This window comes from Rhamphochromis sp. 'chilingali' (genome assembly GCF_963969265.1).
Source record: "Rhamphochromis sp. 'chilingali' genome assembly, chromosome: 4".
Taxonomy (NCBI): Eukaryota; Metazoa; Chordata; class Actinopteri; order Cichliformes; family Cichlidae; genus Rhamphochromis; species Rhamphochromis sp. 'chilingali'.
The window spans coordinates 8,226,078-8,243,499 of record NC_137948.1 but is presented as its reverse complement, the minus strand read 5'-3'; the positions used below and the strand labels follow the sequence as shown (position 1 = coordinate 8,243,499).

The 17,422-nt window shown below is 40.4% G+C and overlaps 3 protein-coding genes across 4 annotated transcripts; all 3 read right to left on the bottom strand.

The window, feature by feature from the left end:
- Window positions 1-662: 662 nt before the first annotated feature.
- best2 (bestrophin 2) lies at window positions 663-9,938 on the bottom strand. 2 transcript variants are annotated; one of them, XM_080880661.1, is made up of 9 exons: window positions 9,138-9,938; window positions 8,960-9,054; window positions 6,794-7,027; window positions 6,258-6,412; window positions 6,088-6,165; window positions 4,444-4,596; window positions 4,246-4,326; window positions 3,800-3,954; window positions 663-3,555 (listed from the first exon to the last, which is right to left on the bottom strand). In XM_080880661.1, the coding sequence occupies exons 1-9, from the start codon at window positions 9,287-9,289 to the stop codon at window positions 2,775-2,777; spliced, it is 1,884 nt and encodes a 627-aa protein (XP_080736787.1). In that variant the 5' UTR covers window positions 9,290-9,938; the 3' UTR covers window positions 663-2,774. The 2 variants fall into 2 exon arrangements, with proteins under 2 accessions (XP_080736787.1, XP_080736788.1); XM_080880662.1 differs by lacking the exon at window positions 4,444-4,596.
- Window positions 9,939-10,430: 492 nt separating this feature from the next.
- On the bottom strand, window positions 10,431-15,461 carry get3 (guided entry of tail-anchored proteins factor 3, ATPase). The gene is made up of 7 exons (XM_080880664.1): window positions 15,287-15,461; window positions 14,246-14,393; window positions 13,643-13,791; window positions 13,397-13,547; window positions 13,118-13,225; window positions 11,984-12,181; window positions 10,431-11,893 (listed from the first exon to the last, which is right to left on the bottom strand). Exons 1-7 carry the CDS (start codon window positions 15,427-15,429, stop codon window positions 11,765-11,767), a joined length of 1,026 nt encoding a protein of 341 aa, XP_080736790.1. The 5' UTR covers window positions 15,430-15,461; the 3' UTR covers window positions 10,431-11,764.
- Window positions 15,462-15,560: 99 nt separating this feature from the next.
- LOC308395707 (noggin-2-like) lies at window positions 15,561-17,388 on the bottom strand. Its single transcript, XM_080880666.1, has one exon. The coding sequence runs from the start codon at window positions 17,203-17,205 to the stop codon at window positions 16,201-16,203; it is 1,005 nt and encodes a 334-aa protein (XP_080736792.1). The 5' UTR covers window positions 17,206-17,388; the 3' UTR covers window positions 15,561-16,200.
- Window positions 17,389-17,422: the final 34 nt, after the last annotated feature.

The window sequence follows — 17,422 nt, the reverse complement described above, 5'->3', positions numbered from 1 at the left end:
GCAGTTGCATTTTGGTTATATTCTGCTCATATTTGTCTTTGATCCGTCTGAAATAATGAGCAGCAATGCAGAGGCAAGTCTGCACAAAGGCATCTATCTCAGAGGTGAGCTCGTATCTGCTTGTTTCTCTAAATTGATTTTAAGTGTCACAGATTTATTAAACAAGGCCCAGACAGGAAGAAGAGGGGAAATGGATCCTGGCAGCCTGGCAAAGCATTACGAGTACTGCAGTACTGTTCAGAAAGCATACATAAAAGTTAAGAAGAATGGCTTTGAGGATAACACTAACTTAAAAACAAGTCCACAAGTGATTGCATGGATTAAACAATATCACTGTTTGTTTCTTGTTTTTGTTATTTACCCATCTCCTTTGCTTCTAAGAAGATCAGACTGAGCCAGCATCAATACGAATCTAAAAATATGAGCGACCAAACAACTCCCACTTCCCACTTTACTGAGGTGACCTTTTGCACTCCTCTTTTCCACCCATAATAAGTCTTTCACTGCCTATAAATCAACCAAGCCACCTAAAATGATTGCTCCTTAGTCTTGTTTTGGCTCTGGGCAACCCATACTCCCAAATCAGTTCCATTTTATTAGATGTTAAAAATGTAGTTTATTAATCCAAAGAGCCGATATAGCTCTGAGGCAACTGTTAGACATGATCGAAATGGTGATTCGTGACGGGAGAAACTGTAGTTAACATCCCTTAGTTTGAAATGTGAAAAATATTGTATCCTCTTGTAGGAGCAAAGCCTGTGTGAGGCTTGCTTAAGTACTTTGACTTTTCTTTTAACTGACTTCTGTGCCTGTGCTGTTTTTTGTTTGCTGCTATCGCCCCCTGCTGGTCACTGTTGGTACAGACTGTACATTTGGCACTTGCAGATAACAGTAGGGCTGGGTATCGTCACTGATTTCTAGAATCGATTCAATTCCGATTCACAAGGCCCCAAATCGATTCGATCCACGATTCGATTTAATTCGATTCGATTTAAATCTGGGAAATTTTGACAGTCAGAAATATTATAATTCAGATCAGTACATTTACATATTTTTGTATCAATAAAAAGGAAGCTGACACACGCAAGACTTTATCACAGGTGTGAGCATCACAGCAGAGGCCTTTGTGTCAAAGTAGCTGAGGATAAAACACAGAAAAACATGAAGGTGATTTTCCTGGCCTGGGATTTTATAAAAATATTCTGCAGTACATCAAAAACGAAAGAAAACCATTAATCAACATATGAACATCACCTCTGAAGTTACAGCGGTTTTATTAGAGACACAGTGTTTTGCATTTTGAATAATTTTAAAAAGTTTAAATTTGTTCAGTATTGAACAGCAGAAATGAGGTTTTCTTTTCGGAAGAATGTAAAAGGGAAAAAACAGCGGCCGACAGCCTGTAAACAACAGTAGACTTGTGCATAACAAGCAAGCGAATAATGAAGAAAGGGAAACTGTTCTTGAAGTACAGAGAGAGAGCTGTGCATCGCAGTGGAAGCAAAACAGTAAAAGTCTGAGTGAATTCATGACGATGTTTATGTGAAGCGTTTGGATCTTCTTTTGCTGCTGGTTCGGTCAATATTGTTTGGAGAGAGATCAAACTAACAGCTTTAGAATCGGCGCATAAAGGGCGTGCACACAAAGCGCAGACCCGCCGACAGATCAGAGTCAGCGAGCTGTCGGCTTTCAGCCCCGACTGTGAGAAAAGCGACATCTAACTGATTCTGATCCGCGGGTCCCGCTGTGTGTTTAAGTCTTTGTGCAGAATCCGTGTTCCTGCTCTCATTTACTGTCTTAACTGTTTGGTGGTTCTTGAAATTTTGTGAGATTTCACCTGAGATTCTGGCATTTTGGGCAAAATAAATTTATATTAAAAAATCGATTCAGGATTTTAATGAATCGATTTTACGTTATCCAAGCCAGAATCGATTTTAATCGATGAATCGATTATAAGAACCCACCCCTAGATAACAGTGTTGTAGCTATATTATAACTATACATGTGTTTTTAGATACTCATTCATTGGTCTGTTGAAACAGTGTATCAAATGTATAATTTTTTGTTGAATTATTGTGTTAATTAATTTAAGCCAATATTATTATTATGAATATATTATAATAAGTAGTAGAAAATGAAAACAATAAGTCATAAATGTGTATGTATTTACTTTTTTAAATAATCAAGATGAATTAGATGAACATAGAAAACTGTGTCACGCATGCATTTTGCTTTCTTTTCAGAATAAACTTTGGTTAAAGTTAAAAGTTTTAAGTTTTACAACTCTAAAATAAAATCTGCTATCTCTCATCGACTATCAAGATGCAGCATCCAGATTACTCTGAGCTCTTCCCTTTTAAAAATGATAGAAATAACAATAATTTTCCACCTGCTTCCGGTTACAGTAATTCAAAATGATCAAACTTAAATAGATTTTTTCTATCTCAGACAAACATGGATTTCCAAAGGTCATCGTATTCCTTTAAACATATCAAAACATAGTGTTATTCATATTTCCTATCCCTCTCTTCCTTTTGATTTTTGAAACTAATTACAGATCATCGTTGAAAGCCAAACTTCAGAAGTTGCATGACAAAATCAGAGTGCTTTATGTACTAAACTAATTTCCAAAAACTGTGGCCGCGAAGGTGCTACTAACTAGTAAGACTGAAAGTCCCACTTCAGTGACTAACTTCACTTCTGAAAGCATGCACTGCATCAAGCCTTATATTTTCAAACCATCGCAAGTTCATGTGAACCTACCAACTGTCCACCTAAGACCCTGTGAGCTCTGACCCCATGCTCACACTGCGAAAACGCTGAGGTTCACTGAAGGACGGCACAGTGAGGAAGGACATTTTGTTTCCTCCCAAGGGAGGTTTGGGGGTGGACACAGCTTTGTTGTGACTGATAGCTGGCTGGGAGCTGCAGAGCTCCAGACTAGAGTGGGCAGCTGGGTGAAAGAGGAGAGCAGAGGGGTGACTCGAGGTGATGGGAATGGAGGAGTATGGTCGAGAAGACTTCTCTCTGGAGGACTTAGGTGGGGGAGGAAGCAGAGACACTGGAGCTCTGGTTGTCTCTCCGCTCTCTCCTTTCCCTTCTTCTTCCCCAATCTGGTGCTCTTCGTTGCACTTACTCTCCACTCTACTCAACTCTTTCCTCTCCTTGATGGCAGGTTGCTCTCCTGGCCTGTCCTGCTCAGACCCAAACTGAATCTCCAGCAAAGGCGTTCTGGCACTCTTCTCATCCCTAAAACTGCACACAGTGCTCTGTGTCTCCTGCCCGAGCCCTGATGGCAGAGACCCCGCTTTACCTATTTTACAGCTGTCCTCGTCTTCATCATCGCTGTTGTACTGGTCAATGCCGGGGGAGTGGCGCTGTCTCTGGAGCTGTGCTGAGGTGCGTCGAAGGGCCCCTCCCATTAGGCCAGTCGGTGATGGGGCTGAGTTGAGAAGGCGGTTGAAGAGAGCCATGTTAGGATGGCGAGTTCCTGACTCTTCCAAGTTCTCAGCAATATCTTCCAGAGGCTGGAAGTGCATCTCCTCTTTAGGAATCCTGTCAAGCGATACAGCAATTTATGTTCCATGTTCAGAGTTGTGTTTTGCGTTTTCAGCCTTCCTCTGGGGAACAGGTTTTACCATTTCTCAGCCCTAACTACGTCAAAGTACTTGATTTAATTTAGGTGCATTACTTTCATTTTCACAACTGAAATTTTCCCACCATGAGGGGGGAATCCAGTTGAAGGTGTCAAAGTCACAAAGGAAGTACACGTACAATGAGAAGGTAATGTAAAACTTACGCCATGTCAAAAGTGGACCCCTGGAACGAGGGCTTACGCAGGACGAAGAGAGTGGCTGCGGTGTAGGGTGGACGGGGATTGGAGTCATTCCAGTAACGGTCTCTCTCCATCATCGGCAAATCTCCATACATCTCATCCACAGCCATCATGGAAACCTACAGAATGAAATGCAAAGAGATGCACACATAATAAGTATCCACAATAAGAAAAAAAGTCCAATTAAAATCAAGCAAGCACAACAGAAACAAATTTTACCTGATGGTCGCTCTCTGAAAACATTTAAAACAGATTACAATAACTGCCACAGTGTCATTATAGTAGGCCAGAGATATGGAGGAGAAATTTAAAAAACAAAACAATGAAGAAGCTGCATTTGATAATGAGGCCACAAAGTTCCTCCCTGAGAAGTTGATTGCTACAAGATCAGAAAAAGAGCATTAAGAAACCTGGAAGTTTCTGTCTATCAGCCAGTTGGTCTCAAAGTCGTCATCATCTTCTCCAAAAGGGTTGATCAGCTGCTCAGCAACCTTCAGAACAAAACATAAAATATGAAAAAAACCCACAATAACTCTCCATGTGTTACTTTTTTTTTTTTTTTTTTAGAATCAAACAGGGAATAAATGTGCTGTAAGCCTAAATCTGACCTTGAGCCAGCCTGCATAAAAGAAGAACTGCAGTAGAGTGAAGATGGGCACATAGAGGTCAAGGTCATGACCTGGATAACCTTGACTGGGGTCCAGGAACTGGCGACCAATTAGACACACCAGGAAAAAACTGTACACGGCCAAAGTCACCACCTGAGGGACAGATGGATTTAGGTGGTTTTGTGGTTTACTCTGCAGCTTTTCTTTAACCTCTTTTTTATCATTACAATACTAAAATGATCAAAAATAAGCACTAAAATACACTTATTTTATTTTACATTTACAACAGATTAAGTGTTTATTAAAGACAGTTTATGTGAACATCAACAAATGCAATCTGACTAATCAAAAATTTATTTAATAGCTGCATACAAATACACTGAGCCATATTCCTTAATTAAGTTATGTACTTATAAACACTAACACAGTAAATAAGTCTTTTTGGTTACTTATTTTTGATTGTTGCATGTTTGATCCTATATATCACAAAGCTCTAGAATGCAGCTGTAGTTATAGATTTGTTTTATTAGTTAAAATTATTACTTTTTATAAAAATCACTGTAAAAGCTAAGTACGTCCTTACTGTTTCCATTGGAAATAAGAGGATAAGTAGCAGCTAGGTGTTGCTAATCAAATGCACTTAATGAAATGATAATCAACAAGTGTGACCACCTCTGTACAAGCAGAGGTTTTAGCAGTTTGCCAGTCTGAAGCATTCAGGTAAGTGTTAACACAATGCCGCAATCATTCCAGGAGTGGACATCCCAGCAAATTCATCCCATGGTTAGAGTGTGTCGCGCTCAGACAAATTGCAAGAATTAGACTCTGAACAACATCTCAGACTCTACAGACCTCAGTTAGCGCTCAGTGTTCAAGTTCATGGTAGTACAATTAGAAAAAGACTGAACAAGTATGGTTTGTTTGGAAGCTTCCCCTTGAGAAAGCCTCTCCTCTCTAACGAACATGGCAACATGACTTAAGTTACACCTGAAAGAAACCATAAGACTCCCAGAACAATGTCCGGTGGACATTACACACAGTACCACATTTAATGAAAACCAAGCACAGCATATTAGCATAAGCGCCTCATATCATATGTGAAGCACATTGGTGTTTTGGGCTTATTTTCCAGCCACAGGACGTGTGCACCTTCTAATCATTGAGTTGACCATAAACTCCCCTGTGCACCAAATGTTATAGAGTCAAATGTGAAGTCATCTATCTAAAACAACTGAAGCAATGAACATTGAAAGACTGATAAAGTCATACAGAAAATAATTACTTTGAGTTACTGCTGCTAAAAGGTCGATCTACAAGCTACTAAATCACAGGATGTACTTAGTTTTTCACGAGACTGCATAGAGTGCTGTGAAAACTTTTTATTTCAAATGAATGTACATGACTTGTCACTAGGGACTAATTTATTATTTATATTTGAACAATTACAATTTGAGAGATGCAGTCTTTCACCTGTAAGTTTTTGTCACTTCAGCTGGAAGCAATCGCAGTCATTTCTTTGACATCAGTGAATAAAATTGAAACAAAAGCCTAATGTAAAAAAAAATGTTTGTGTGAAAGAAAATCATAGTTTAATTAAAGATGTGTGTAAGAGTTAATAGCAGTGCGATAATAGTCAGCACTTACCTGAGTGTAGACCAGAGGAACACTGATCATGTCATAATGAAACAGCATGCTACACTTCCCTCTGAATGCATTCAGTTCCTGTTCACACACAAATAAAGAAACTAGCTGTCTGTGTGAATGCATATCTAAGCCTGCATATCCACCAAAACACAACTTTAATTCTGCTGTACCTCCAGCAGTAGTTTGAGAGTGTGATTGTCTTTGATTCTGCCCTCGCAGCGAGCCATAGCAGCCAAGTTGGTGAACCAAACACAGGGAATCCAGTACTTGTTATATGGAGAGTGGAGACCCTCAAACTTCTTTCGCTCATCTCTTGTCATGAATCCTGCATGGACCAAAACCGGACTTGTTTATTATGTAAGACTTCAGTTTAAATAACAGCAAGAAACTGGGATGAGGATTCATAGACAATAGTCACAAAGAACTGCTTCAGAAAACAAACATAGTCTTCTGACGCTGTTCAAATCTCTGAGAATTGTTTGTGACTCTGTGAAATAACTTCACATTGTAAATCAAAGCAGGAGAGTCATTTGTGTGTGACTGGGCTAAAACACTTTGGGTCACTTCTTGACTACAGCCTGGGAAACATCTGATCACTGATACTCATCATCAGCATCAGCGAGTGAATGGCTATTTTACATTAACAGCTAAGAATAGACCCACACCACTCCCATCACCATCTTCCCTCCTTCACCATCCTTCTTACCAGCTTCTACCACGTGGTCCATGGTGGGGAAACGTTTGAAGACAGCAGTGCTGACAGAGCGGAGGATGAGCAGGGCTGACAGACTGGCGTAGCGCATCATGGTGCGCCTCAGCAGACGACCTCGCTCGTCGCTCCCCTGGAGGCCGCCTGACAGGACGCACATGAGTCTGTCAGGGAGTGGGATGCTGGTGTACTGGTTCCACCACCTGTTCACCACCAGGGTCACATAGAAACCTGCAAACAGCAGTGGACAGATGATTACTACTGAAGATCTAAGTAAAAAACTGGAACTTTTAAAAAACATGAGATCATATGCTATCTTGTAAGGTCCATAAAGGGGCCTAAAGGATGTCAAGTGGTTTGAGTTTACTGTTACAGTGCTGTGAAAAAGTATTTGCCCCCTTCCTGAGTGGCTAATCCAAACCTATCCAGCCCTATGTGAAAAAGTAACCCAACTCATGTTAAATCATGAATTAACTGCGATTAACCACGTTTTTGAAACACTGAGTTCACTTTCACTACCCACACCCAGGTCTGATTACCGCTAGACCTGCTAAATCAAGAAATCATATAATATAATCTACCCGACAAAGTGAAATAGGATAAAAGATCTTAACAGAAACACATCAGGTCGTGGTCTAAAAATCTAAAGCTGAGAAACAAAGTCACTGATGTCTATTAATCTGAAAAGGATTACACAGGTTTTGGGACTCCAGTGAACCAGAGTGAGAGTCATTATCCACAAATGGAGAACATTTGGAACAGTGGTGAACCTTCCCAGGAGTGGCCATCCTACCAAAACTATTCCTAAAGTGCACTGACAACTCAACCAGGATCACCAAAGAGCTCAAAATGACATGTAAAGAACAACAACTTAAATAAAAAAGAAAAGAAAAAACAACATCTCACAAGGAGTCAAAGGCCAGGGTGAAGAGGTGGGTTTTCAGAAGTGTTTTAAAAACAGGCAGAGAAGAGGCCTGTCTAATCTCTAAAGGCAGATTGTTCCACAGTTTTAGAGCTGCTACGGCAAAAGTACGATCTCCTCTAAGCTTATGCATATAATGCTGTAGCAACTCAGAGAGATAAGATGGGGCTAGGCCATGGAGGCTTTAAATGCAAATAAAATCATTTTAAAATTAATCCTAAAAGAAATGGGCAGCCAGTGAATTAAAATAAAAGACTGGCAAATATATGGCCTTAATGGAAGAGTTTCAAAGAGAAATTCTCTGCTGACCAAAAACAACACAAACGCTTTTTTCACATTTGCCAAAAACCCCCCCCAAAAAAAACAGGACTTTTAGAAAGTATTCTGTGGACTGATGAGACAAAAGTTGAACTTTTTGGAAGGTTTAATGATGTAAAACTAACACAGCACTTATTAACAGTCAAACATAGTAGTCATAGTTGCCATTACTTGCGGTACCACGAATTCTGATATCTACTAGAAAATCCTGAAGGAGAATGCTCAGCCATCAGTTCATGTCCTGAAGATCAAACACACTCAGATTATGCACCAGGACAATGATCGGAAACACAGCAGCAATTCCATCTACTCAGGATATCGTTGTCTAATGATAAAATTTGTTTGATGATCTGACAAATATCCAAAAAACTAAAAATTAGAGGCAAATACTTTTTCACAGCATTGAACATAAAGTCTTGTTAAGCCCGATGGATCCCAATAGAGAACCAGTAACCTTGACTAATGACTCACAGGATGCATAAGAATAATTAGGTGATTTACATCCACAAAGTAAAACCAACGAAACATGCAAACAGTGCAAGGACGGATGAACTTCAACAAAAGCGGAGTCTGTAAACTGAAAATCCCTCATGTAGTAAATGCACTAAAGGGTTTTTAAGACCCACACAAAAATCTGCTATTATCACTGTTAAAAATGTGTAGATCTCTTTTTAAAAACATTATTCTAATATTTGCATAATCAAACCTTCAATTACAAACAGCAGATATGTAACTCTAGAAGCTACAAACCCATGAAACAAGGGTCTCGATGTCTAGAGCTGAGGATCGCTGACAAAAATCTATAAAACATGAGCCTTGTCCTATTTAGCAAACTATTCCTATTTTCTGGATGCAAACATCAGGAGTAAATCATAAAAGTGAAAAAGATCTGGGAGACAGCAAAAAGGTGATCATTAGCTTACCCAGTACAAAAGACATGGGGATGAGACTGGCATAGTGATTGCAGTAAATTGCCAGCTTTTCGAAATACCTTTTCTGGTCATCATACAGGAAAAATCTAAAAACAACAGAGGAAAAGTTTTCCAAAGTTTAGTATGATGAATGGATCAAAGCACTGATAAAGCAATCCTCCTTTCTCACCTGTAAGTAATACTGATGGCGGTATACATGGCAAAGAAAGCCAGGAATTCTTTATATAACACCTTGTAGATGCTCCCTTTCCAGGCCCAGAGCAGCTTGGAGAAGCCACAGAATCGGGCGTTTGCAACTCTAGCCGTGTATGTGACCGTCATCAGTGACAGAAGATCTACAAGTCTCCAGAATAAAAAAAAAAAAAAAACAGCTGTTTGGAAGAAACAGCTAAACTCAGGTGAGCCAGAGACAATGAGAACATGATCTCACAAAAAAAGTTTTTATTTCTAGTTATTGATTGTAGTTATTTAAAAAAAACAAAAACATCTACTTACCTTTTGTTGTGATTTAGCTTGCTGAAATGTTCAGCGCATCCCCTGTGCGTAATTGGCACCTCTGGATAAGTGAATTCATATTTTCATTTAGTAGTACCGTCTTCCATTTGCCTTGTTCTGTGCTGTTTTTTCAATGAGCTCGGAAGCCTGTGATCAAGTGGCTCCGTTAAGTTGAAGCTCATTCGGCTGCGTGGCAGTAATCCTACGTGCCTCCTCAGTGCGTCCAGTGGTCAGTGCGCCCCGGGGTAAATCCCCGAAACGAGAAGGAGGAGCTCGTTAACGCGACCCCCGACCGGGAGAGCGGGGCTAGGTGATGGAACACAAGCGACAGGCCGCAGCGCCGGGGCACCAGGAGCGCACAGGACCGTGCAGTACAGTAGAAAATTATGCAACAATAGCAAGTGAACCATGGCAAAGTTTCGTGTTAAGTGATACGAAAGAAAATCACCCAATTTTCCAGTTACAGATCAGTAATTACTGCGTGCTGCAGCTTAAATAACAAACATCTTAAGATACTCATATCATCTTAAAGGAGCATTTTATGTCAAAGCTTCCTCCACTTTTCTTAAACTTAGTTGTACTGTAATAAGGAGATATCAGTGGAGTGGAGCTCCGCACCTGGATATAGTTTGAGACTTTTTTTAAAATCATGTCTCCAAAGTACCCAACACGACTTATCGACCACACTTTAAACTGAGACACTTCTTGGCGTTCATTGATACAATAGTCATTTTGTGTCATTTTTCCTCCCACTTTTGTGTTCTTTTCAGTGGGAGGCTTTTATGTTGCTCCTGAACTGCTTTGTTGGAAGGTTAAATGGGGCTTCATGCTCTGTCGGAGCCGATCTGCACACTGCTCAGTTTGGTGGTCTGTGCGCACGCAAGAATTTGCTTCAGTCCCCTCCAATTAAACGATTAATTCAACTGGCACGCAGATGAAAAAGAAATGACCATGAAAGACTTTCAGCTGAGGCAAGTTTGTTTTAATCAACACTGACATTATAATTTAAGGAAAATCTATAGAAAACAGATTCTTACCAACTCAAAAACTGTCCGTGACAGAGAGGGGAAATGGAGCTTTTAACTGAGAGTGCACTATCCTGTTATTTATTTATGTTTCACTTGGGAAGCACCAATCAAGGCAGCCAGGAATCTGATATTCAATCAAAAGGGAAAGGATGCTTTAAATTTCCTTCACCTCACCATTCATTTAACATTTGATCAAGTGACATTCAATATGTATTTTAATTAACAAAGCGCTGAATAAGGCTACTAATATCTTTCAATGGTGTTCCCATATAGTTCTCAGTCAACAGGATGGACACAGGTTTGACAGAAACACACTGGATGAGTTTATGAGCGCTGTATAGGAACATGAACAGGGAGATCAGCAGTGCCCAACAGCTTTAGCTTCCAGCTCAAACATCACCAGTCACATCAAATAAAACTGCAACCTTCCTCCACATACCAACCAAAGCAACTAGTGTCCTTTATGGATAGAAAACAATAAATCTGACTGATGTTCTCATTATTGTCATCTAATGATCTGATAAATGGTAAAAGACACTCAAATTTGTTTTGTTTCAGTTTGTTTTGGTTGCAATAACAAGGCTGTAACTAAAGACCACACAAGCTGTCTTCCTGGGTTTTTTTTAGTGTTTTCTTTTTTATTTCCCTGCCACCACCACAACCTGAATATAGAAATCTGGATGGAAAAAGTGTGATACACGAGTTTGTTTGAATTTTTAAGTTGCAAATCAAATGGAAGAAGACACACAGTCACCATGAATCACACAGAATAAACAAGTCATAAACATCAACCATCTGAAAGCTGTTTTCTCCTCAAACACACAGCACTGTCACTGGAAACACTTTGTTTTCACAACTGAGGCCGGACACTGCACAGGGTGTGGGGGAGGAGGGGACGATTTTTCAATTCTTCTGTCGAGAAAAAGTTAAATGCTTAAAGTAGGAACTGCCACAGTGGATATGAAGACAAGAGAAGGTGAAGTGAGAGTAAGGCGGCACGCATATGTACCATCTTATCTCCAAAAATAATGCAGCTTCTCTATGGGTTTACTTGTGATGTCGTGGGGGGTGGGGCACCCTTCAATGCAGGCGGGTGTCTCGCTGTAACCGTGCTGTGAAGATACCGTGTTGAGGACTGAATGGATCGTCTTGAGGCTGTTGCTGCAGGATTTGAGGCTTGCTGGGGATGGAGCTCAGAGGAGGATAACTCAGACTGCAGAGCTGTGTCTGTAGAATGGGGGGAGAGGAGGCGGCCCTGCGAGGGGGCAGGACATCACTTGTTTGGGGGTTTGTAGGGTTCCAGAAGTTGCTTAGAGAACGTGTTGACCTTGTCGGCACCTCGAACTTCATGGGGCAGTAGAGGTAACTTGACTATGTGGAAATCCTCGTAAAGATCTTCCATCTGTGGGCAGAAGACAAACCACCAATAAACTTGTGTGACTTTGAACTGTAAATATTGTAAATAAACTTTCCCATTTCTCCTGATTCATACCTGGTCTAAATATTTCGACTGAATTTTATGGCGGGCTTCACACATTTTACACGGCCTGTCTGCATCAGGGAAAACGAGCTGGTTGACAATGATGTTGTGCGTGTCGATGCGGCACTTGGCCAGTTCCTGAATCAGCCGCTCTGTCTCATAAAGTGACAGAAATTCAGCAATACACACACAGATGAAGGTGGTCTGCTCCTGAAGGGTGAGAGGAAGGTGCGTCACAACACACATAGATAAAAACTATTAATATGACTTCATGAAGCTCAAATTTCCTCCAAATACTGAATTCGTTATTTACATTAAATATTTTGTCTAAACAGGTAGATGAGTTCCCATCAAAGAACAAAATCAAAAGGAACAACAAAACCTAAAGCAGTCAAGTAAAACAGACTAGCTATTAGGGCTCAACAGGGGTGGAGTTAGAATTTTAAAAGAAAATAATAAAAAGGTGAAACTGTTGTCGAAACTTCTTTTGTCCTAATGACAAAATAGTATAAAGAGGGCTTGATAAGAGGGATACATGCATGTGCAACAGGCCGCTGTGCACAGTGAGTCACTCCAAAAAAAACTCTTGTATCCACACACACTATTGACACTCGAACCAGCTAAAGTTTCTTCTGTCATCAGATAAGACTTGTTACAGAGGGTGTGCATGTAGCTACCACAGCACCTCATTAGAACAGTATATGACTGAAGTGTAGTGTGAAAAGGCTTATTCATCGTGGGTGGGTGGAGACTACAACCATTAAAGCAATTACATCTTTAACTGACAATGATGTTGCATCTGGTTCATCTGTACAATAATGCCAAAATTAGAAAGTGGCTGAAGGAAAAAAAAATGTCCAGGGATCATTATTATTTTTAGGCTAGACAAGTGTAATTTTCTTTTATCGAGTTGTTCTAAAGGCTCTCTGAAAAGCTTTCAGTTGATCCCAAATGTAAGAGAACTAGAAAACACATTTTTATATACATAATAAAATCAGAGAGGAGCACCCTCCCTTAACCTGATTTCCACCAGACAGGGCTCTTCCCGTTAAAAGGCAGTTAATTCTACCCTCAATCATCAAATCAATAGTAAGCTATTACTATATAAATCCCAAAGTTGTATAAGAATATATAAATGTGACTTACAGGGTCTTTGAACTGCTCACTAACTGAGCGAATGACTGGCAGGGTTTCTTCAAGCTTTGAGGCCAGCTGGTCTGCGTTCATGTCACCCAGACCAAGCATATTACACATCTAGAAACAGCAAAAGAGATGGACAGTGTGAGTGAAAACAAGAGAAGAGAGAAAGAGAAAACACTGGAGAAAGAAAAAGGCCAACAAAGTGAATATATTTAATCAGAAATCATGTTTTATGTGCAGAATAATGAAAATGGTTTGAACCGATCTGCTCGTCTCAGCACCCACCTGAGAGATGAAAGGGCTAATCTGGTTCTTGATCTGCATGAGGCGGCCTAGACCTCGCTCCACAATCGTGGGAAAGTTAAGCAGTCGCAGTGTGTGACCAGTAGGGGCAGTGTCAAAGACCACCACTGAGAAGTTCATTCCCTTCACTAATCTGAGATACAGGCAAACAACAGTGGTAAGTATAACACTCACTAACTGTCCTTAAAACTTCAGACATGCTGCGAGAAAACTCAAATACAAAACTACCTCATGACCTCTGCATAGCTCATAGCCTCATCGATGCCGGGGAAGGCGCTCATCGCTTCCTGCATCATCTTCTTGCCCATGCTGAGCATATTGTCCTCCTCGAAGAACTCATCAGGCAGCTCTGCCACACCCAAGCTCGGGTCAATCTCCTGTATACACATGCCCAAATCCTAAGATCAGAACACTTCAAATAGATTGCAAATGTTTTTATGCCCTCCAGTGATTGAGTTTGTTACACAGTGGTGCTTGTGAGACTCACATGTGGAACTGGCTAGCCTCGTGACTCTGAAAAGATGGTGATCTCATGCACTAACTTGTTTTTTCCAAAAACAGAATGAACAAACCCTCTGTGCTTTTTAAACTCTGTCTAAACGTTAGTCTTTAATATGATGCAAAGATGAAAATGTGGATAAGAAAATCCTTGTACTGTGGATGCTTGCTCATTGTTGTTTCATAGACTTCATCAATGTTATTAATATTATTAATAACATGCTTCTCAGAAAAAAATATATTTGCAAACATTTGAGTTCAATTTTTAATCTCATCAAGCAGCACCTCACACTTGTAACATTTAATAGCTGTTAGGTGTACACATATACTCACCATTGCAAAGAGGTTGTCATAGCCCTTAACCTTAGTGGGTACCTTTGAGAACTTCTGGTCAAAAGCATCAGAGATGTTATGGGCAGGATCTGTGGAAATGATGAGCACACTCTCCCGAACAGCAGCCAGCTGGACAGCCAAACTACAGCTGTCAGAAGGACATGGAAAGGGGACAGGTTTGTGTTTAAAGAGCCTGTTAAGAGTATTTTGTGCCCAATGTAAGCATGTAAGAAATGCTGTGCAACTGACCAACAATGAGATCCGCAATGTTTTGAATTCTTAATCCTTCATGTGCATGCATGCCGTGTAAAGCACAAAGTAAAATTCTAATCCATTTCCACTTTGTGAACATTACCTTCCCCCAGTTACTTTGATGAACGCAACTTTCGCATGCAATTATATTCCAACTGAAACACAGTAGATAACTTAAGGGATAGCATATGCGGTTGATCTATGCGCAATGTTATCGTGGCTGCTCTGATGTGATGTACATATTTGTTTGACACATTAGATTTTTGTTAGTTATCTTGTTTGAAATAAGTCCGCTACAGACTAGATCCACGTTCATTTGGAATCGCATTTATTCATATTTTTTTCTTCTTGTTATGAATAAAGATATGATAATACGGGCTTGACAGCCTAACTCTGGAGTCTCCTTTAACTCTGGGTGAAGTAAAAGAACAGGTAACATTAGCAGCAGGTTATTGATGATGGCTTATACGGTGATTACTGAAGGTGTTGAGAAAGTCGTGAATCCATGTGTCAGCTGCTAACGTTAGCTGCTCACTGCGCTTCACAGCTACCAAACTGCCCGGCGAAAGGACTCCTTACTCAAATCTAAAACATAACAGTCACTTTTCTTTGATGCTAGCGCGTCTTTAGGTAGAAATTTAACACCAGTCTAATCTCGTCGTGGGAAAATTACCCACGCAATTCATTTTCGGACAATGATCAACGTCAACTTATGGTAACGGCTAATGCTAGCCAGCCGCTCAAGCCGAGTCAGTATCCGGAGGCAATTTAGCATTTTAATCAACTTACCTACATGTCGTTTTACCAACGCCACCCTTCCCACCCACAAATATCCATTTCAAAGATTTCTGCTCGATGATATTCTTCAGAGTTGGTTCTAACGGCTCCACATCGGGCGCATCTTCAAATTCGTCTTCCACCAAAGCTGCCATCTTGTATGTGTACAGTCAGCGACGTACAGCTCAGGAGTTACGCAAAGACGTATCCACAGTTGATGCATTCACTGCTCCTCGGAGTTTTGATCCACGCAAGGTTTCACACTGCCGCAGGGTTGTACGACATTTGGTAGTTTTAATATTGAAGACACTATTAATTTTTGACAGAAGAAGACAAGGAATCACATAGGCACTGACAATTATATTTTATTCATATTATATTCATGCGCATGTGTACATTAGAATAGTTTGCAAGGAAGTCATCTAGAAACAGGTTTATGTAGATTTTGAATTTAGAATGATTAGTATATATCTTCAATTAATACTGTCAAGTATGATCAATCAATCAAACACAACAGTGAGTTACCAAAAACACTTTCATTTTTAATGTTCTCTGTAAACAAAAAATGTTTGATACTGTTTGAATATGAAAGTGCAAAAATAGAGTGAAAAAGAAAAATTGGAAGAAACATGCACAATCCACGAATTTACCATAAACATGAATGTAGCACGAACTACACTAAACTCAGCGCCTTAGAAATTGCAGTTTACTGACGTAAAACATTTACTTAAATATTTATTAAGCCAGTTTGTACTAAAAATGTTGAAAGTTTAGAGCAGAGAAAATGAAAGAGCAGGTAGCGGCATCGTCTTAGTAATTAAAAGTAGCCATGTTCGATCATTTCAACTATAACACTGAAAATCAACAAAATAATAAAAAACACAGTGTGCACAGAAAAAAAGCCGGTCTGCAGTGATAAAAAACATTCATTTACATGAACACATGCATGCAGTCACCACAGGATAAGGCACTTGTCTCCATAAACATCTTTTCCTTGTTTCACCTGTCCCCATCTGAGCACTGCCATCAGAGTTTTCACCTCTCAATTTTCTGGAGCGATCATCTCCATCTCTGACTTCAATGCAGTGCCAAGCCAGAATCTTTATGTGTGTTGTTTGAGCTCGCACGCAGTTCATCCCACTGGGAAAGGAGCAACTTTGCCCTCCATCTGGCCCTTCACAGTCAGTCTGCCGCAGCCACCGTGGCCAGAAGGTTGGGCCCAGATCGACCCACTGGTGCTGTAATTTGCATGTTGCTGAGCGCACCAGCCATCCTCTGACTGAATTGGCAGCATCTGATGGCAGAGAACTGAGGTCCAGTTCTGCAGCCTCCTTCTCTAGTTTCTGCTGATATTTTGCGTAAGCCTTTCTCAGTTCTGGAGACACACGCAGGTTAAATTTCTCTTTGAAGGTGGTAAGGGTGGGCTGACTTCCTTTGGGGGACTCAAAAGGGTGATCTACAGACATCCAAAACGGGTCAAACGAGGATCCCAGAAGACGCAGGAGGCGAGAAGGCTGGCGATGTCTGACTTTGGGCATGTAGTGGTAGTCGTCAGCATTTGTGATGAGGGTGTATGGACGGATTGGCTGTGAGAAGGATGGGAGACTGGCTCCCAGCTGAAGAAATGGTGAATCCCAGCCTGTGCCATCCTGGTCTTGAGCAACAGTCACATTTGGATGCTGATTTTGAGTTGAAATGTTGGAAATAAAGGCCAGAGATGCATCCAGGAGAAAAGATAGGAAAATCCAACAGAGACAAATGGCAAACTGCCCACACATGGTCTTCAGATCTGGACTGTAGCTCAAAGAATGAAAAATTGCTCTTTTAGCTTTTCCCTTCAGTCCTTTAGTTATGCTTTCAGTTGGTGCTAGGTGCTTCAGGGACTCTGTGTACCCAACACCAGACATCCTTGGGCTCTTAAACAACAACATACTGAATTCAGTGTCTTATCACACAAGCAGCACTCTATTGAGTATGGCACACTTGAGTTCCCAAGACTGATATTTTGGCTAACTTGCAATCTGAATATAAGACAACTATGCTGAAATTTGGTTTAATGCAAGGTGTCACGTACCAAAATTTCCACACTTCACACTTTTGCAAAGTGCCAACTTTAAATGGGTTATCAATGAAATATTCATTGGATAA

Excerpts from the sequence above, each read along its gene's own strand:
- get3 (XM_080880664.1), bottom strand. The coding sequence starts at position 15,429 with ATGGCAGCTTTGGTGGAAGACGAATTTGAAGATGCGCCCGATGTGGAG. Across the intron at positions 13,548-13,642 it reads AGCTATGCAGAGGTCATGAG|ATTAGTGAAGGGAATGAACT; the intron begins GTAGTTTTGTAT and ends CCTGTATCTCAG. Across the intron at positions 12,182-13,117 it reads GTGAGCAGTTCAAAGACCCT|GAGCAGACCACCTTCATCTG; the intron begins GTAAGTCACATT and ends CTCACCCTTCAG.
- best2 (XM_080880661.1), bottom strand. The coding sequence starts at position 9,289 with ATGACGGTCACATACACGGCTAGAGTTGCAAACGCCCGATTCTGTGGC. Across the intron at positions 9,055-9,137 it reads GCCATCAGTATTACTTACAG|ATTTTTCCTGTATGATGACC; the intron begins GTGAGAAAGGAG and ends TGTTGTTTTTAG. Across the intron at positions 6,166-6,257 it reads CTCTCAAACTACTGCTGGAG|GAACTGAATGCATTCAGAGG; the intron begins GTACAGCAGAAT and ends GTGTGTGAACAG.
- LOC308395707 (XM_080880666.1), bottom strand. The coding sequence starts at position 17,205 with ATGTTGTTGTTTAAGAGCCCAAGGATGTCTGGTGTTGGGTACACAGAG.